The 20,355-nt window shown below is 52.4% G+C and overlaps 1 protein-coding gene across 7 annotated transcripts in view; it reads left to right on the top strand.

Moving 5' to 3' along the window:
- Positions 1-20,355, top strand: part of PSD4 (pleckstrin and Sec7 domain containing 4) — a 45,868-nt gene that overhangs the window by 10,528 nt on the left and 14,985 nt on the right. For 4 of the 7 annotated variants that reach the window (XM_063616616.1, XM_055241423.2, XM_055241422.2 and 1 more), the window contains exons 2-5: positions 14,569-15,612; positions 17,039-17,164; positions 17,457-17,532; positions 17,969-18,347. In XM_063616616.1, coding sequence (XP_063472686.1) covers positions 14,680-15,612; positions 17,039-17,164; positions 17,457-17,532; positions 17,969-18,347 — 1,514 coding nt within the window. In that variant the 5' untranslated portion in view covers positions 14,569-14,679. Of the gene's footprint in view, positions 1-5,925; positions 6,284-14,189; positions 15,613-17,038; positions 17,165-17,456; positions 17,533-17,968; positions 18,348-20,355 lie in introns of those variants that run through there. The other 3 variants (XM_055241424.2, XM_055241421.2, XM_063616615.1) reach the window with 3 other exon arrangements.

Genomic DNA, 20,355 nt, shown 5'->3' with positions numbered 1-20,355 from the left:
TCTCCAGGGCCGAGGCTTGTGGAGGTCAGACAGCTGGGAGGGAACAGGGCCTTTTCTGGAGAAAGGAGCATGTGGCCGCCTCACTCTCAGCCTTCTCTAAAGTATAGGACTTTTATGGAGACTACTTTGGAGCCCATTTGGATGCTTCAGTCCTCCTCTCTCACCCTGCCCCAGGACAATATTTCAGCTCCATTAGCACAAGGGTTTTCCTGAACTTCCAGTTGGGAGACGTGAGTCAGGCTTACCTTGTCTAGCTCTGTTCGTTTGGGAAGAAGCCCTGATCCCCACCTGGGTTTTCATTTCTGCAGCATGCAGTGGTAACGGGGTACAGCAGAAAGTGCATTGGGAAGGTTCCACCGGCCTAAGTCCAATCCCAGCCTTACCATTTCCTGCCTGTGCAAGCCAGAGTGACTGCTGACCCTCTGTCTCCTCATCTGGTCTACAGCCTGGAGATAAAGCCCCTCACCCTGACCCCAGACCCCCAGGAACTAGAGATGATGCGTGGAGAGGATCTGGTGTCAACACATTGGGGTCCTCAGGAAAGTGTCACGGGGTTTATGTCAGGTGCCATTTCTTTCATTGGTGGCCTCTCTTCTCTCTCCCCTCACCTCCCAGGAGGGGCTGTGTGCTGAAATCCCCAGGGCCCCCTCCTGGAAGGTGGGCTCCACTCCCTGGTCTGTGCTCAGTGTGGAGAAGCCACCTGTGCTGAGCAGCTTCTTCTACAGGCAAACAGGAAGCAGCTTACCTTGAGGGAGGCAGGAGAGCTGCCTGGCTGTGCTGTGTGTCTGCCGTGTTGTGTGTCCTCTGTGCTGTGGGGAGGAGGACAGGCTGGGGAGGGAACTCCCAACACACACACACACACACACACACACACACACACACACACACACAGACACCGTACATATGCAAGACCCACTGTGTGGAAGGAACAGGGAGAGGCAGGTCCCATTCCCCTTAGTACAGTCTTGAAGAGAGGCTGAGCAACCTTTATTCATTCATCAAATGGCTGTGGAGCAATTGTGAGCCAGGCACTCTGCTGTAAAGCACATGGGCCAGTCCTTGCCCTGGAGGAGTTCATGGTCAAGGGGAGGATGGGAACCCATAACTAAGCCGAGGGGCAGGGCCTGGACTTGGGGAAGGGGGAAGATCACTGGTGCCTCCCTTTCATCCTCAGGAAGCCATGGGTTACCAGGAAGTCTGGACTGGAGGGGGCAGAGCCCGGACTGGAGGGGGCAAAGCCCGGACTTGAGGAGGTGACACTTCACCTCTTGGTCTCCTGGCTTCTGCCTCCGCATCTGCTGCCAACCCCACTTGTCCATAACTTCTGGCCATGTTCAATATAGATCACTTTCGCTTCTAATCTTCCTCCACTTTTCAGCAGCAATCAACCAAGCCAACCACTTCCTCCGTCTGAAGTAACTGCCTCTTGTCTTCTATGACAACATGGCTCTCCCCTTGCTTCTCTCACCTTTGTGACAGTCCCTTTTCAGTCTTCTTTACAGACTTGTCCCCTCCCATCCCAGGTAGGCACCACCTTCCCTCTCCAAGCTCAGATGGGCTCCAGGTGCGTTTTTCAGTTGCCTACTTGAAATATCTCACAGGTAGTTCAAATCTAATATTTAAAAATTAAACTCTGGGCCGGGCACGGTGACTCATGCCTGTAATCCCAGCATTTTGGGAGCCCAAGGTGGGCAGGTCACCTGAGGTCGAGAGTTCAAGACCAGCCTGACAAACATGGAGAAACCCCATCTCTACTAAAAATACAAAATGCGTGGTGGTGCACGCCTGTAAACCCAGCTACTTGGGAGGCTGAGGCAGGAGAATCGCTTGAACCTAGGAGGTAGAGGTTGCGGTGAGCCAAGATAGCACCATTGCACTTCAACCTGGGCAACAAGAGTGAAACTCCATCTCAAAATAAATAAATAATAAATAAAAGTTAAACTCTGGATTTTCTCCCCTGAGCCTTATCTCCCAGTTCTTTCCTATTTCAGCAAATGCCATTATTACCGCCCATCTGGTTGCTTAAGTCAGAAATCTGGCAGTTGCCCATGACTTCCCCTCCTATCTTGACCTTTCGAATATAATGAAACAGCAGGTTCTATAATCATCCCCTATATGCATTCCCAGCCCTATGCCTCCCTTCTCTGCCATGACTGCTTCAGCCAAGCCACTGTTCTCCATCGCCTGGACTCTCACAGAGCCTCCTGACTGGTCTCCTTGAACTTACGTAGCCTCTACCATCTCTTCTCCATGCAGCAGACAGATCCATCTATTCTCCATATAGCAGATGGATGATCTTTAAAGTAAATACACAAATACTCTTTGGCCTGTCATTTATCTGCTTTAAAAATGCACCCTGGGGGTCGGGCATGGTGGCTCACGCCTGTAATCTCAGTACTTTCAGAGGCCAAGGTGGGCGGATCACCTGAGGGCAGGAGTTCAAGACCCAGCCTGGCCAACATGGCGAAACCCCATCTCTACTAAAAATACAAAAACAAGCTGGATGTGGTGGCACACATTAGTAATCCCAGCTACTCGGGAGGCTGAGGCAGTAGAATCCCTTGAATTCAGGAGGTGGAGGTTGCAGTGAACCGAGATCTCACCATTGCACTTCAGCCTGGGAGACAGAGCAAGACTTTGTCTCAAAAACAAACAAACAAACAAGGCCAGGCACGGTGGCTCACGCCTGTAATCCCAGCACTTTGGGAGGCCGAGGCGGGCGGATCATGAGGTCAGGAGATCAAGACCATCCTGGCTAACATGGTGAAACCCCGTCTCTACTAAAAATACAAAAAATTAGCCGGACATGGTGTCGGGCACCTGTAGTCCTAGCTACTCCGGAGGCTGAGGCAGGAGAATCGCTTGAACTTGGGAGGTGGAGGTTGCAGTGAGCCGAGATCGCGCCACTGCACTACAGCCTGGACAACAGAGTGAGACTCCATCTCAAAAAACAAACAAACAAACAAAAATGCACCCTGGGCCTGACATGGTGGCTCATGCTTGTAATACCAGCATTTTGGGAGGCCAAGGCAAGTGGATCACTTGAGGTCAGGAGTTTGAGACCATCCTGGCCAACATGATGAAACCCTGTCTCTACTAAAAATACAAAAATTAGCCAGATGTGGTGGCAGATGCCTGTAATCCCAGCTCCTTGGGAGGCAGAGGCAAGAGAATTGCTTGAACCCGGGAAGCAGAAGTTGCAATGAGCTGAGATCATGCCACTGCACCCCAGCCTGGGTGACAGAGTGAGACTGTTTCAAAAAAAAAAATGTACCCTGTCTTGCCACTGGGGTGCCTGTGGATTCTGGCCCTGCCCCTCCTGACCCCATCTTTTCCCACACCCCCCGGGCCCTTGGGACTGCTCTGCACCACACTGGCTTGCTTTCTATTCCCTGGAAATGTGGAGACATTTCCCACCTCAGGGAAGGAATTAGAAGCCGAAAATGTCCTTCCATGCTGGACCCTCCTCACCAGGACATGGTGCAGCTTCAGAGGCCTTCCCGAATTCCCATGGCAGTGTGCTCACCCTCGCTCCTCTCTTATTTCTCTCTGCTTCTTCCAGGCATTTCTCACAATTTATGATAAAGTTTGATTCATGAGTCCGATTGTTTATTTTATTTCTCTGTCAGTAGACTGGAAGCTCCCTGAGAACAGGAGTTGTTCTGCAGCAGACAGGCCTATGCAAACCTACCTACCCCAAAGTCTGAGGAAGCTGAGAAGTTGAAGAAAGAGGCTGAGAAAGCTAGGGGACTTTCCAACGGAAGCCATGTAGGTGTCTCAGGCGGCGATGAGAGGAGATGGTGGATCCCTGCATTAGCACCCAAACCCGGGGCTCGTATACCACAGGGTAGGGGCAGTTCAGATGGGATTTGCAAGACAATTGAAGTGTGATATCATTAAGATTGTTTGACCTATGGGTAGCACTTACAAACTGCTCTTACACAGGGAACAATAGATAGACTGGAAATTGTAGAGGCCCTGCCTTGGAACTGGGGTCACTCAGTTAAGTCAATGTGGCAGGTTAGCTTCCAAGATGGAGTTGCTTCAGCTTCCACAGGGGTCATGTGTTTTATTCCTGATAGGTCAGCGGCTTGTAGCATAGAGCCTGCACGGAGCAGGTGCTGACTTTGAGCCTTGGCCATGTTCTGGAGGCACCCCTAGAGGCTGGGGCCCGGAGAGGAGGGTTTGCATTTAGGTCTTGGTGACTTCAGGTTTCTGACTTACCCAGCCTGATGGAGACAGAGAGTTGTAAAAGCTGAAATATATGAGGAAGAAGAGCTTGGAGAAGAGAAGGAACCAGGTTTGCCTTATAAACATTGAGTTTGAAGTGCTGGTGAGATAAGTATGTCCCCAACATTTGCCAGCCCCAGAAAGTAGAGAGTGGAGGACCCCATCTGATATGTCCAAATACATGAAAGTTAAGACTAAGGCTCACAAACTGTCATATAAAATGTGTCCTGCTGGGTGCGGTGGCTCACGCCTGTAATCTAGCACTATGGGAGGCCGAGGCGGGCGGATCACCTGAGGTCGGGAGTTCGAGACCAGCTTGGCCAGCATGGAGAAACCCCGTCCCTACTAAAAATACAAAATTTAGTCAGGCATGGTGGCACACGCCTGTAATACCAGTTACTTGGGAGTCTGAGGCAGGAGAATCACTTGAACCTGGGAGGCGGAGGTTGTGGTGAGCCTAGATGGCATCACTGCACTCCAGCCTGGGCAACAAGAGTGAAACTCTGTCTCAAAAAAAAAAAAAGTGTCTATTCTCCTACCTAATTCTCCTACCTCCCACTTTCATCGTGGCCTGGAGGTCCAGGTTTGAAGGAGGATTCTTAGCCGCCTCTGAATGTTGCTGCCACAGCACAGCCCACCCCAGCCTTTGGCCCATGCCACAGTTCCACCTCCCTTTCTCTTCCCCACCCTGCTCTGTATCACACGTGCATGTGGGTGGGTGACTTGCCCACAGGTTCGTGCTCTCTCTACCTGCCCCCGTCTCCGCTATCAGGACTCTTGCCAGCACTCCACCCAGTCTCGGGCTGCATAGGGCAGTGGTGCAGTGTGCCCACACCGGGAGGAGGCCATTTGGGCCCCAGAAGTGGAGAATCTCAGGATCTGGGGCACTCAGAGTGTGGTGGAGAAGCAGGGTGCACAGGCTCCATGTTGGTATGTTCCTGTGGACTCTGCACCCTGCGGGGATGGGTGTGGCTGTGGGTGAGCTAGAGCCCGACCCTCTCAACTCTGGGTCGGGGTGGCTGGTCCACACTGCTGTGTGGACATGCAAGTGAGGGAGTCTCCGGGTCAGCTGGAATCATGAAGACAAGAGTTCAGGGAGGGTGGGAGTGGTGGAGCCTCGGCAGAGAAGTTGATGGTCATTGATGCTGAGGAAGTAGATTGTGTGGAGGGAGGAGAATGGCATGGTGAGTGCGCTCCCCACAAGCCTCACTCACAATTGTGGACACTGCGGCCTGTGTCCCGAGGACATGTGTTGGGAATTCAGCCATGGGGAATGGAGGTCCATTGGTTCATATAGTCACAGGCTCTGTATTCTAACCCCAGCTTTGTGATTTTCCAGCTGTGCAACCCTGGGCAGTGGCTTAGCATCTCTGAGCTTGCCTCCAGATCTGTATGATGGGTTTATTAATGCTTCATAAAGTAGGTGTGAGGAGGGATTGAAGTGCTATTGGGAGACACTTTGTAACTAAAAGGCAACTGTATCACTTGCATTATTAACAGTCACATGAGACATAGTCACACAAAAATTGAAATGTCATTTGTTTAAAAACCAGAAATTGCCCAACTTAGGGCCCTCCTGTCTCTCACTAGGTGCCCTGCAGGGGACCGAGAGCCAGAGCAAGACTGAGAACCTGGGGCAGAACCGCAGGGAGGAAGGAGGTGGAGCCTGCTTACCGACCAGGCCTTGGCCCCTTCCCCTTTCAATCCCAGGCCCCTGCATGGCAGGGAGAGGCCAGTTCCACCATGGCAGGCTCTTTCTAGGCTGGTGTGCAGGGTGGGGGTCTCCAAGGAGCAGGGGCATGGGGAAGGGAGCTGGAGGTGCTGGGCCTAGGAGGAGAGGCTCTTGTCTTGTGGGCAGGAAGTGTGAGGTGTTGAGCAGCTAGGGAACCCTGGGGAGGCGGCGGGGAGCAGGAGGGGTGTGTGTTGTGGTGAGGAGGAGCGGAAGTCGGAAGCTCCAGCCGTCACAGCCACATTCACTGGGCAAGCCGACTGTGAGCCAGGAAGTGCTCTTGGGGAGCCCAGGCCAAGCCATCCCTTCTTGGGTCCTTTGGAGGTGAGCTAAGTGGGCCTGCCTAGGGTGGGGCTGGTGGAACCTGTGGGAGCAGGGAATGTGGAGAGTCATATGTGGGTCCTTGTGGCAGGGGCTGGGGCAGGTAGGCAGGGGAGAGGCGAGGGCTCTGGCAGTGCCGTGTGCACCTGCCATAAGCCTGGGCTAGGCTAGGCCCCTCCTTCCCCCTTCCTGCTCTGCATCCTGTCCCTCTCCTCCCTCAGCTTACCCCTCCTCATCTGACCCTTCTCTGATTCCCTGCCCTGGCCCCACGGACTCCTGTTGTTTCCCTTCCCTGGCTCCCCGCAGAGCCCCTGGAGGTCTGCAATAGTGAAAGGTGAAGGAATCTCCTTGCTAATCCTCTTGTGAGTGTCACTGCGCCCCCAGTGACTGGTCTAGCTAAGTACCCAGTGGGGGCTTTTGTGGCCAAAGGCCCCAAGTGATCCTCGACCCTAGACTCTGGAGATAGGGAGTCTGGACGGCCTGGGTTTGGGGTGGGGGCAGCTCTGGGTGTGGTTGCTGCAGGAGCTCAGAGTCCACTTGGCCATCAGGGGACTCCCAGCTTCATCTTGCCTTCCAGGACCATCCTGGAGAAGCTCGAGGAGAGGTAAGGGGACCCTCCTTACTGGTTTAGCTCTGGCTTAGGCCTGTTGTCCTGATGGGCAACAGGAACCACTGAACTCTCAAAGTGCGCCTGTGTGAGACACTAAGGCCCACTGCAGTCATTACTGTTATAGTGAAGGTAGCTGCATGGAGGGAAAGTCCCTGACACTGCCATTCCCCCCTTATTCCAGGGTCTAAAATCCCACAGTTGAAGTCACTCCTCTGCTAGAATGCAGGGAAGGGTGGCCTGTCATCAGCTGATGATAAATACTCCTCCATTCATCAGACCTTGCCCCAGCTTTAAAAAGTGGGCCCCAAGCAGGCCTGTCTCCCAGCTGCCTAGGACTCTAGAGCATCCCATGGCACCCTCCTCCTATAGACAAGGAACCGTCTAGCATGGGGATCAGGACCCGGGCTGCTGAGCTCTTTGTTGGGGAAGGGGAAGAGACCCACAGAAGGGGTGAGGGATGTGGGGTGAGAGGACCCAGGGAGGAGAGGCCCAGCCTGGCCCCAGCCCCCTAGGGGTCTTTGTCCTCCCCAGGCAGCAGCTGTCCTGGGTCCCCTTGGCACTCTGTCCCTACCCCCGTGATCTCTCCCCTGGATACTCTCTGCCTACCTCAGACCTCCATCCTCTGCTCCCTTCCTGAGCCTCTGCTGGCCTCACCACAGGCCTTCAGTAGCACTGCCTTGTCTCTCTCTCTCTCTGTGTGTGTGTGCGCGCGCAAATTTGCATGATGGCTCTTTCTGTGTGGGCAGGATGTGGGGCCTTCTCGAATCATTTCTCTCATGGTGCTTCAGACCCCAGGTTCAGACAGAGGCCTCTGTCCTGCAGCTCCAGGACAGGGAGTTCCACTCATGGTTCCTGCCTGCAGCAACATCTGTAATTCGGCAGCTTCCTGAGCTGCAGAGGGACAGGACAGGTCACCTCCTGAGTCCTTGGACCGGCCAGAGGCCTTCATACTTTTTCCATAGGAGGGAAAACATTTCCAGGGTAAAAGGAGGGAGTGTTTGCTTGCTGAGTCTGGAAGCTCAAAAAGGGAAACAGAGACAGGCACCCTGTGGATGAAGGCTCAGGGCTGACTCCTTGAGGAGGCCGAGAGCTGAGCCTGACCAAGAGGGCTGTTTGTTTTTGTTAATTTTGGCTTCTCTAAATGGACAGCAAAACAACAAAGTTAAACTGAGCAGGACACGGTATTTCCTGAGCACCCACCAAGGGCCAGGCCCAGCACTCAGACCCATTCCAACTTTACAACAAACCTGTGAAGTATAGCTTTATTGGGTATTAGTTCCTTATTTTACAGAAAAGGAACCAGGTGGAGTTTTTCACCCAGAGCCACATGGCTTGTCAGCTGTAGAGTTAAGATGAGATTTTGTTCTGCGTTCTTCACTATGACCCTGAAGTGGGCAAAGGAGGGTGGTCAGTGCAGGGCACCCAAGGACATCACCTTCCTACTCAGGGCAGGCTCATACCCCAGCCTCTGTGATGGGTCTCCCGGTTCTTCAGCCAGAGGACAAGGCTGCAATGCCAGGCTGAGGGTGAAAAACAAACTCACTGTTAGAAAGCACAGTCCGGGTGCCAGGTGTCAGCTGGGTTCCTTCCTGCCCCCTAGGGTCAAAAAGAAATTGCCTTGAAGCCAGGGATGGGGCAGGTGGGAGGGACTCTGCTTTCTAGTCCCTCAGCCACTGCTTTCTGTGTCCTTCACCTCCCACAAGAGGGACACAAGGCTTAGCCCCTGCAGTATTCTCCATGAAAAACATACACCCCCTCCCCACCGTGGTGAAGATTCTCTGAAATGTAGTCAGCTGTGCTCAAGAAGAGTGGCTGGTGGGCAGCAGAGTGGAGCGGTGCTCTCTCTTCCCCACCTCAGCTCCCTCCCTGCTCCCTCCTCTCTGAACCCTCCTTAAACTTTCAGAGACACCTCAGTGCTCAGAAAAAATGAAGGGCCACTTTAATGTAGAGGTAACAGAACTCAACTGATGGGGCAGGTGGCGATTCTTTTGCTGCGTGCGGATTCCTTTCCTTCTGCTTTTGTTCTCAATGGGATAACAGACAGTAGATTTCAAGAGAGATTTTACTAAACACCGGGGTGGAAAAACACAAGTAAACCAAGAAAATTTTAGATGCATAAGACCTGGGCTCTGCTGCCCAGTTTCTGGCCTGCCTCTGCCTAGAGGGTGCCATCCTACCTCAGGGATCAAAGGCTAATTCCATCCTCCACCCTTGCGAGATCAGACCGCCCTCACCTGGGTGACAGGTAGGACTGCCTTTTTGGCCTTAGGAGGTGACTTCACTTTTTAGGTCATCCTACCTTTCCATTCAGGTAAGAGCAACTGAAAAAAAAAAAAAAAGGAAGACATCTTTTAAACACACAGTTATACAGTGCCCCCTCCACAAGTGGAGAGCACAAACAAGACGATTGAATGGGTCCTCCTTTCTGTTCAGGTTGCTGCCTGGGAGCCAAGACCCATAGGGACATTTGGGCTGCTGACCCGGTAGGGACCTACCTCTGGGGGAGCACTGCCCTTGGAGCACTGGGCTTCCTGGAGAGGGGAGGATGAGGTGATTGGTCATGGGCAGACTGGCCCCCACGGGGAAGCCTTCATGTTATAATGATGCTAACTCTCTTCTCCAAGCCTCGATCTCCGCAGTCTTCTGGCCTGGTTGTTGTGGAGGGAGAGTTCTGAGGATCCATCCCATCAGTGTGTCTCTCCATTTGTCTGTCCATTCATCTAGCCATCTCCTCTCTTATTTTCACAAATGTTCTACAATGCCGACTCTCAGCCAAGGAGGCGCCGCACAGGAGTTCGAGTGACTCAAGTGAATTCAGGAATGTCCAAGAGAATTGATCAGTGGGCAGGAGGAGAGAGTGATGCTTAAGAGAGCCGTAACCTGGGTTCGCACCCCAGCTCAAGTCACAGGCGGGCCTGAACCTCTCACGTCAACGCTAACCTTTAAGTTTCTAATCCACTTGATCTAAACCCCTCAAGTCAATGCTGATCTTTAAATTTCGAATCCAGTTGAACTAAAGTATGCCCCCAGAGCTTTGTGGGTGGGAGTGGTTAACAAATCAGTTACATAATGTGACTATGCCATTCAATATTTTCATACTGAGACACAGTGGTGAACAGGAAACACGAAGAACCTGCCGTCTTGGTGCTTACCTTCTAGGCAAACTAGAACCATGTGGATAAACACACTGGCAACTACACACCGGGATAAATGCTCAGAAGGTAAAAGCGAAGGGTGGAGTATAGTCACACTGAGTTTAATTGGTTTAAAAAGTCATAGCCGGCCAGGTGCTGTGGCTCATGCCTGTAATCCCAGCACTTTGGGAGGCCAAGGCAGGTGGATCACCTGCGGTCAGGAGTTTGAGACCAGCCTGATCAATATGCTGAAATCCTGTCTCTACTAAAAATACAAAACTTAGCAAGACATGGTGGCAGGTGCCTGTAGTCCCAGCTACTTGGGAGGCTGAAACAGGAGAATCGCTTGAACCTGGGAGTCAGAGGTTGCAGTGAGCCAAGATCATGCCACTGCACTCTAGCCTGGGTGACAGAGCAAGATACCGCCTAAAAAAAAAATGTCGTAGCCAGTCAAACTACATGCCTTGTCCCCATCGAATACCTGATCTGTCTCCACCCTTCCTGTCTCCATTGCCTTGGGCTCCCCTCCACTGACCAGTTCCTCACCCTCACCCCTCCCAGGCTCCTCAGGTGCTGCAGGCCCCAGAGATCTGCTCTCCTCTCTTTGCTCGGAAAGCTGCTGCAGCCTCTGGTATTTATTTTTTTTCCTCTGAAAAAACCCAGCAAGGAACACTGGTTTTTATCTGGGAAGGCATGTCCAATCCTCATTTATTTCTAGCATCAGCATTAGCGTGTACCTACAGGGCTGCTTTATGTAAATATACATATCTATTTGCAAGTACATATGTGCAAAGAGAGACAAGTGGGGTTTCCTCTCATCTTATGAAAAATTCAGGATGCCCTTTCTAGCAGGCCCAGCCCCGCATTCCCACTCCCATTCCCATATAGGCACGGGAACATTTCTTGCCAAGTGAGTTGACTGATGGTGAAAGAAGGTCAGTTGGCGTTATCCTGGCAAAATACTCTGGTGCCCATAGGGCCATGAGGCTGGCACTCATTCAGGTGCAATGTGTGGGGTTGGGTGAATGAGAACAGGAGAAGGGATCAGGGGTTGTACATAGCAGGAGAACTATTTGGGCCCAAAGACCAGGACTTCACAGAGACCTGGAGGGTGGCTTTGGGGTCTGGGAAGGGAGGCAGTTGAGTAGAGCTAGGGATGTCTTATGTTCTGGTACCTGTAAACCAGGTGCTTCTCCCCAGCTTTCCCCTCTATCTCTAAATAAACATGTCTTCCTAGTCATTTATTATACCCCATGGGCTGGTGTCTTGAGGAGGCGCAGTGGGATGTGGTGGGGTGAGTCACCTCTTTGCTCACACTCGGTTGCTCCACCAGGCAGGTTTGGGGAGGGAGATTTGGGGTCCAGGGTGTTTTCCCTAGTATAGACAATAGGTCCTGAGGCTCCTCATCCCTTCTACCTTGGAAGTAGAACCGTCTCAGTCCTCTTGCCCAGAGAGCACTGAGGGTGGACAATGGGCAGCTGCATGGGGAACAGAGAGTGGTATGGACCTAAGGAGTAAACCATACATACTGTTACCTGGAGGTAGTGGTGTGAGGTGGAAAGGCAGATCCTAGAATGATGAGTGAAGGCTGGATCCATGGGAGAAGAATGAAAGGCAAGACTGTTAATGGAAAGGGATTCCAATCCAGACCCCAAGAGAGAGTTCTTGGATCTCGTGCAAGAAATAATTCAAGGTGAATCCATAAAATGAGGGCAAGTTTATTAGCAAAGTAGAGGAATAAAAGAATGGTTACTCCATAGGCGGAGCAGCAGCTTGGGCTGCTGGATTAAGGATACCCGTATCTTGAGCCGACCTCTTATCTCATCCCGTGACTTAGAATGCCTAGCTTCCCGGGAATGCAGCCCAGTAGGTCTCAGCCTTATTTTACCCAGCCCCTATTCAAGATGGAGCCGCTCTGGTTCAAACATCTCTGACAAGACCAAATCTGATCCATTTGATTCAGAGCATCAAGTACAAGATTAAATATAAGAAAGGGCCCCCTCTTGGGAAGTCAGCCTGTTGGGGAGGCTGCCATAACTAACAGGTGGAAGGGCCCTGAAGGCCGGTCAGGGGCCATTCCGGGTGGGCTGAAACATCAGAATCCTGAGGCCGTCATCCAGCAAGTCTAGATTCTTGTTATTCTAAAACAGGAATGCAGGGGTTGGGTCAGAGGGAGGGGTAAAAACCCAGAAAGAGATTTCCTTTTGGAGGCACTTTTAGAAAAAGGATACTTCCAAAGTGAATAAGAAACCGAAATGCATACTGGCCCTCCTTCCTTCTCTCAGGTGCCCTCCAGATAAAGGCATGGGGCAAAGCGATGTTTTCTAGGTGACCTTGAATAACAGCTGGACCCCCTGACCTTGGTGAGAGAGTGCTGAGGGTTACCACTTACTGAGTGTCTAACAGTGGGCCAAGCCTTGGCTGAAGGCTGCGTGAATCACCTCCGTTAACCCTAGCTCCCCTGTGCAGTGGGGCTCCCCGATGCTAAGGAACTTTCCAGGCTCATCCACTCAATTGTATGTGGCAAGACGAGGGTTTGAGCTGCGGTCCATGTGGCTATTGATTCAGCTTATGTTCTCTAGTGCTGGGCAGGGAGGAGCTGATCCCCATGGGTTTGTTATGTGTGCTGGTTAGGGCCGGGCATGCCAGTCAAGCTCCTGTCCTACAGGCTGCCTGTGGGAGGACCTCAGTGTGAGGTCTGGGGCCCTGGACGAGGCCACCTGGGCTCACTCTCTTCATACTGGAGCAGGGACAGGGCAGAGAGAGCTGCAGACCGGAGGGTGGATGGTCTGGGGTTGGAGTCTGGCCCCTGTCACCATCTGTGAGTCATTAAGCCAGACTCAGGCTAAGGCTTCCTCATCTGTTAAACAGGGACACGCAGGGGACTGCTCATCTTTCAGGTGCGAGGTTGGGGGAGTGGTGGGTGGGGACAGGCTTGGTTAACTGCATGTGGAAGGGGCTGTTGTTCTTGGGTATCTGGAAGTCACACATGGTTATAAATTGGGAGCATGTGTGTGTTTGTTAATAGTCTTGCTTCCCAAAATATTCTAATACAGCTCACAAGCACACACTCAAGCCTTCAAGATAGGAATCTGTGAGTGAAGAAAATGAGGCAAAGGGAAAATAAGAAAAGACAGCTGCTGGGTGCAGTGGCTCACACCTATAATCCCACCACTTTGGGAGGCCAAGGTGGGCAGATCACTTGAGGTCAGGAGTTCGAGACCAGCCTGGCTAACATGGTGAAACCCCATCTCTACTAGAAATACAAACAAAAAAAAAAATTAGCAGGGCATAGTGGTGGACGCCTATAATTCTAGCTACTCGGGAGGCTGAGGCAGGAGAATTGCTTGAACCCAGGAGGCAGAGGTTGCAGTGAACCAAGATTGTGCCGCTACACTCCAACCCGGGTGACAGAGTGAGACTCTGTCTCAAAAAAAAAAAAGACAGCTGCCAGGGGAGTGCTTACGACATGCCATAAGGACCTGTGTACTTGACCCTGCACTTCCACTTTGTGGAGAGCCAGCACCATGAGACAAACAAGTTACAAGCTTCACAGTGTGCTTTGGATCAAAACAAGCCAGCTATTCCGAGGAAGCGGGGCTGCTCTGAGAGCCACGTAAGCGGTGGGCTACATGCAGGGGATGGAGATGCATGCTTCTAGAAAACACCCTGCGAGTTTCCTGGGCTCATCTGATAAGGGCCCACCCAGAGTGTTAGTGCATCCTGTGCACACAGCAGCTCCGGGCAGATGTGAGGCAGCTCCAGGCAGACACTGCTGCCACATCCCAGCCTCTTCTTCCCTAGAAGGCAGAGATCTCCTCCCCATGCAGCAGGCAGTCTGCTGGGTGGTGGGCAGCAGGGCTGAACCATCCTCCCTTCATGAGGGCTTGGGCTGAGTTAAGCAGAGGCCCCTTGCTGCTTCTACCTGGGCCAAATTCCAAGCTGTCAACAGCTTACAAGGACCAGGAAGCAGCCTGTGAGCCAGCCTGGTGAACAGGGTAAGGCCCCAAGGATAGGAGCCTTGGAAAGTGGAAGTAAGGCAGGCTGTGGCCTTCGTGTCATGGGTGCCTGCTTCTTCCATGAGTCTGTTGCATTCTCCTCACCTCCAGTCTGTGTCTGTTTGGCTCCCACATGCTTTGGTTTACATGTCCTTTGTGTCTTGCAGCTGCTTCCTTGATACCTAGGGCATTTCTGCCTTCTGTTCCTGCTGCCAACCGCCTCGGTCTCCACACTCTCCAATCCAAATGCCCAAGAGAAGGATCTGATCTGGCCAGTTTGTTCTTTTCAGCTAAGGCACATGGGCTACCTTCAGCCAACAGATGGGTGTCTTTGGGGCAGATGCTGCCCTGGTGCAAGTTTAGAGATTGTGGGGTCAGATGGAGTATGTGGTACACTCTTTACTCCCAGCAGGGCTGTGGAGGGCAGTGCTAAGGAGCAGCAGGCATAGATTGGGAAGACACTCCAAACACATCTAACACACTACATACGTGCCTCCAGAGGCTGACAGCCCTTCCCTAACCTGCACTTGCTTTGGGCATTTCCAGGGTAGATATGGATTCCCAGTTACCCCAGCGGCCAGTGCTCCCTCTAGTCCACACAGTGAGACTGTGAAAGCAGATGCTCCGGGGGACTCCTGCGCAGCTTTTGCTCGGTGGATGATGGGTGACTACAGACTTTCTGACCACCCCCAGCCCATGGAAATTCTCAACCTGTACTTGGGAGACAGCCTGGAGCCCCACCCAGGAGAGTGCCCGAGGGAAACGTGCAGCCATGAGGATCCGCCGGAGCCTTGTGAGGAGCAAACCTGGGCCACTGACCCTCCTGAATCTACCGGACAAGATGCTCCTCCCTGGGGCTCCGGCGTGGAGCTCACACACCTGGGGAGCTGCTCTGCCCAGGGGGAGCACAGGCAGAGCACAGCATCACCAGGGTCACCTGTGACCAGCCATCTACCGGGGAGCCCACAGCAGAACCGGAGCACGTCCACGCAGGTAGTGTTCTGGGCAGGCATCCTGCAGGCCCAGATGTGTGTCCTAGACCTGGAGGAGGAGCTGGAGAAGACGGAAGGGCTCAAGGCTGGGCTGAAATGCTGTCTCCCCAGGCCCCCTGTGGACCTCCCCGGGGACACAGGCCTGCACTCCAGCCCACCTGAGAATGAAGACTCAGGGGAAGACAGCAGCGAGCCTGAGGGGGAGGGCCAGGCATGGCTGAGAGAGGGAACCCCAGACTCTTCCCCACAGTGGGGAGCTGAGGAGGAGAGCATGTTCTTCAGCAACCCCCTCTTCCTGGAGAGTCCTTGCTCAGAGAACTGTGCTTCTGGAGAACGCTTTTCCTGGGGGGCTGCAGACTCCCATGCAGGTGTGAGGACTGGACCTGAGAGTCCAGCGACTCTGGAGCCTCCCCTCCCAGAAGACACAGTGCTGTGGGAGCTGGAAAGTGAGCCGGATTTGGGGGACGGCGCTGCTAGCAGTGGGCATTGTACCCCTCCATTCCCTGTGCCAGTCTATAAACCACACTCCATCTGCTGGGCCTCAGTGGCTGCCACTGAGGGGGGTCTTGCAGCACCTCCTGGTCAGGGGGAGAGTGAGGTAAGCCCAGTCTTGGGTACCAACCGGGGCTGTACTGGGAACACAGAAGGGAGGGTCTTCCTTGGGGGTCACCAGGTCCAGAACATTCTTTTCTGATGCTAAGAGCTTTGGGGATAACCTGCATCAGTATATAGCAGGGTAATAGAGCAGAAAATCAGGACCAGTGTTACCTTCAGAATGATAGGACATTTTATCAATGCCATGATGTCAGCTGATATAATTAAGTCCACAAATGTCTCTATCTCACCAGCTCCAAGGGACTATGCCTAGATACGTTTGGAGAACAAACAGCTCCTCCAATTGCAGCATGTTCCAGGCCATTCTCAGATTCTTCCCCTCCCACCTCCAAGATATTCCCAACCATAACAGGGCAGCACTCAGCCTGCAAGGGTGACCTCTGCCCCTAACAGAGAGATGCCTATTTCAAAAGTCCAGTCCTCTCTCTTCTTGACAGATTTCAGCAGGTTGTTACTTTTAGCTCACCATCTGTCATTCTTCCCCCGTCCAGTGTCAATAGATCAGGCCCATATGACAATGGCAGAGATTCTTAATATCAACTAAGGATGGGGACATGCTCTGTGAGACAACAGGGAACGCAGTTTTCTCAGGGAGGCCTCTCCTTAAGAGATAAGGAGACTCAATATGGTAGAGTGTGGCTGTAATTTTCTAATCTCTCAATTCCCTGAGAACAATGAAGAGCTATTACCCAGATCAGCTCTATTACCTAGAGCAGCTCTGTCACTGGAGCCCCAAGATCAGATAAACTCCTGGGTACTGATGGGAGTCCCCTCCACCATGGGCCAGGGCCCCCAGTGTGGGGCAGTTAGGGCTGTGCCTGTGGAGGTCCATTTTCTCAGGACTTTTTTTTTTTTTTTGAGACGGAGTCTTGCTATGTTGCCCAGGCTGGAGTGCGGTGGTGCCATCTCGGCTGACCCTCCACCTCCCAAGTTCAAACAATTCGCCTGCCTCAGGCTCCCAAGTAGCTAGGATTACAGGTGTGTGCCACCCCATCCAGCTAATTTTTGTATTTTTAGTAGAGATAGGTTTCACCATGTTGGCCAGTCTGGTCTTGAACTCCTGACCTCAGGTGTTCCACTCACCTGGGCCTCCCAGAGTGCTGGGATTAAGTGAGCCACTGCACCCACCATGGACTTTCTTGCTCTAAGCACTGACTTCTCAGAGGGAAGCCTGGGAACGCTATAAGTTGCAGGTTGGCTCCTGTCTGGGAAGGCAGAGCCCACCCAGCCCAGTGCCTGGGGCTATCACCCTCCCTAAAACACAGCCCCTCCTTGGGCTGGCACCACCTGAGGCAGGGCCATCTGGGCAGACTGTGAAGGGAGGAGGCTTCATGGGATTTGAGAAAGGCCCTGGGAACAATTTTCCTCTAGTCACCTCTCCTCTGCTTCTCTCCTCTGTCTCTCTCTAGACTTCTCAGGGAGATAGGCTTGGTCCTGCTCCATCTGCAGCACCGTGTGTGGACGAAGCATTGACCTGGGAATCAAGATGTGTCGGATCTGATCTTGGCCCTGCTGCACATCCTGTGCAACCTTGGGCAAGTCGCTTCCCCTTTCTGGGCCTTACTTTCTCCCTCTTTGGAAGAGGAATATGAGCCCATTCATTTTCAGGGCCTAGCACCAACAATCCTAGGATGTGGGGCTTCTCATATCCAGGATTCCCCTTCTGAACTGAGGCTCCAGCCTGGGTGGGAGGAGGACGGAGGGGCTTCTGCCTACTCATGGCATCCTTCCCCTCCCCTCCTTTCCCCTTCTCCCTGCCTGGCCTCTCCCCCATCCACCTCTCTGTGTCTCCAGGGCTCATGGGAATGCCTTTGCCTCTCTCAACAGGCCTCTCTCAGCCCTGAGGGCTGGCAGAAAGGAGGTCCTTTTTGGCCCCAGGTGACTCTTAACTCCCAGGACAGAGGTGAGACCTAATAAGGGGGTTTGGGAAATTGGGTCCTGGGAGGATTTGGAATTTGGAGTGAGGACAAAGATCATTCTTGGATCCATGGTTGCCATTAATGGGCCCTATTATATTGTGTTTAAGCCAGGCAGACTTGGGGTTAAATCCTGCCTCTTTAAAAGTAAATGAGGGAAATGTACAAAAGGCCCGGCATTTCTTACCCTTGGGTCTTAATGGTTTAGCAAAGGTCCTGAGCCCTTAGTTGCCTGGAGGCTTGAGTCCCGGCAGCCCGCTGTCTGCTGCCTCTGCAAGTGGGAGAGGTCACTGCCTGAGGGAGGACAGGGCATGCTGCCAGGCTCCAGGGGAGGAGCCCCAGGGAGGGAGCCTCTGGAGGTGGTGCCCAAGCTGTTCTCCTGCCTCCTGCCCTGTGCCCGCCTCACTTCATGTTCTTCCTCAGATGAGAGGGAGGCTGGGCAACCCCAGGAATCTCTTCCCTGCACCTTGGCCCCCTACCCCTGGAGGAGCCCAGCTTCTTCTCCAGAGCCTAGCAGCCCAGAATCTGAGAGCAGAGGCCCTGGTCCCAGGCGCAGCCCTGCATCGTCCCAGGAGGGCAGCCCGCAACTTCAACACCACAGCTCAGGCATTTTGCCCAAGTGGACACTAGATGCTTCACAGTCTTCACTCTTGGAGACGGATGGGAAAGAGCCAAGTTCCCTGAAGAAAGAGGAGGCAGGGGAGGCCCCCAAACCAGCCGAGGAAGTAAAGAGTGAAGGAACAGCCAGGCCTGCAGAGACTGGAGACGTCCAGCCTGACATTCACCTGACTTCTGCAGAACAGTAAGTCTCAGACTAACTGGCTCTCATGCTCCTAATTATGGATGCATTTAAGAAAATTCTAGTCTGGAAGGAGGGTGAGAAATGCACATTGGAATTAAACATACTCATATTTATTAAGCAAGAATTATATGACTGGGTACCAGGAAGAGTTTTGAGAAAGACCGTAAGGTTCAGAGGCATCAGAAACAAAACAGCAGATACTTATACATGTGGAGGCGAGATCTGAGTGTGCTGGTGCAGGGCCTTAAAAGAAGCATCCACAGCTGGAGACCAGGAGAGGAGGAAGGGGAGGAGGTGCCCAAGGAACCTGAGCAAGGGCGTGTGCCTGCCCAGAAAAACTGGAGCCATGCTGGCAGGCCAGGGAAGTGCAAGGTCAGAGCTTGTGATGTGGGGATTATGAACTGCTTTGAATTTCAGGAGGTATCTGGGACGCATTCACCAAAGAACCTAGGCCTGGGGCACTGGCTCAGATCTCATCAAGTAGAGGTTTGATGGGGACCAAGGGAATGGATCTTGGGGCCCAACATAGGATTGTGTAACCCCAGAACTGTGACCAGAGGTAGGAATAGGCCAACTAAGAAACCAACCTTGATGTCCACTTGTCCCAGAATGCTGCCTCAAGACTATCAGCCCCTGGGATCTCTACACTGAAAAAGGCGTTTTGTTTTCTAATTGGCTGAATGTGAGTCATGTTAACGGGACTAGCAGGAACCAGCAGTGGTTCATGTCATAGACCTAATGGTGCAGTCCATGCAGGTGCAAGGGTTCCCTGAGCTCAGGGCCTTGAATGGTGGGGCTTGGAGGAGCTGGACCCAGGCCCTCAGGGAAGAGACAGAGTCACAGCCAGACTGACAGCCTGGCCTGGGACCAGCAGAACCCCAAGAGGAAGGTATTCATGCAAGGTCTCCAGGTCTGGGGCCCTGCACTTTCTTAGGTAAAGCACAGCCATGTTCCTAGTTTATCTCACCTCAGGTGGCAGGCGTGTCCCTGTGAGGCCCCTAGGGATTTTTTCTCCAATGCAAGGCACATGGGATTGTCTCCCTCACCTGTCCTGCGGTCCTCCTATACCTCCTTGTCCCTTCCCCACCTCCCAGCTCCGGCTCTAGCCTCCACTCCTAGATCTGGAGCCAAGAAACCTGTAAGGATGGGCTGAGAACAGGAAGCTAGGTGGGCTCTAGTAATGGCAGCAGCTGAGGTAGTTCAGGAGGTGGTCCTCAGCCTCTCCCTTCCCCCACCTAGCAGCCTGGATGACAAGGAGACCGAGTGGTGACCTATGACCCAGTATGAACAGGCCCGGTGACCCTCAGCCGACTCAGAACCTCCAAGTCCACCACTAAGACTCTCAGATGTCACTCAATCCAATCTATACCTGACTCTTCTGCTTCCCCCACAACGTTACAATCAGGTATTCTAGTTATTTAAACATTCATTATCCAAGTGACACAGGAAGTTGAACCGGTAAGCAGGAGTCATCATAATATGAAAACGTTCCCTGATAAACAGACAAATAACACTAGGTTTCACTTAAGCACCCTCTCCACCTAACACAGACGGGTCAGGGTCTTTGCTGGTGACTTCTCACTGCCTCTTGAGGCTCATGAACACTACACAATGCAGGAGAAGCACAACAGAAGCTAACAGAAAAGTGTAATTACAAATCCTGGCAAAAAACATATGATTTCATAAGATCTGTGAAAGTGATGCTGAAAGACCTCACAAATCACATGGAAAACCACTGACAAGTCACGAACCAAAAGAGATTGTCCAGTGAACAATGGAAAAGGAGAAAATAAAAATAAAGAACAAATTGTCACATCTAAAGAGAATTACTCGAACAATCAACTGACAAAGCCCTAAAATACGCTTTTAAAAATGACCTAGTCAATTAGTGTTGTTACTAAAATAATACTTAGATGAGGGAGAACTATGAAAAAAAAAAGTATGCAAATATAAATTATCATAAAATTGTACCCTTTATTTTTTGGTTTTGTTTTGTTTTGGGGCAGAG

Source organism: Symphalangus syndactylus, chromosome 14 (genome assembly GCF_028878055.3).
Source record: "Symphalangus syndactylus isolate Jambi chromosome 14, NHGRI_mSymSyn1-v2.1_pri, whole genome shotgun sequence".
Classification (NCBI taxonomy): domain Eukaryota; kingdom Metazoa; phylum Chordata; class Mammalia; order Primates; family Hylobatidae; genus Symphalangus; species Symphalangus syndactylus.
This window is presented reverse-complemented; position numbering and strand designations above follow the sequence as displayed.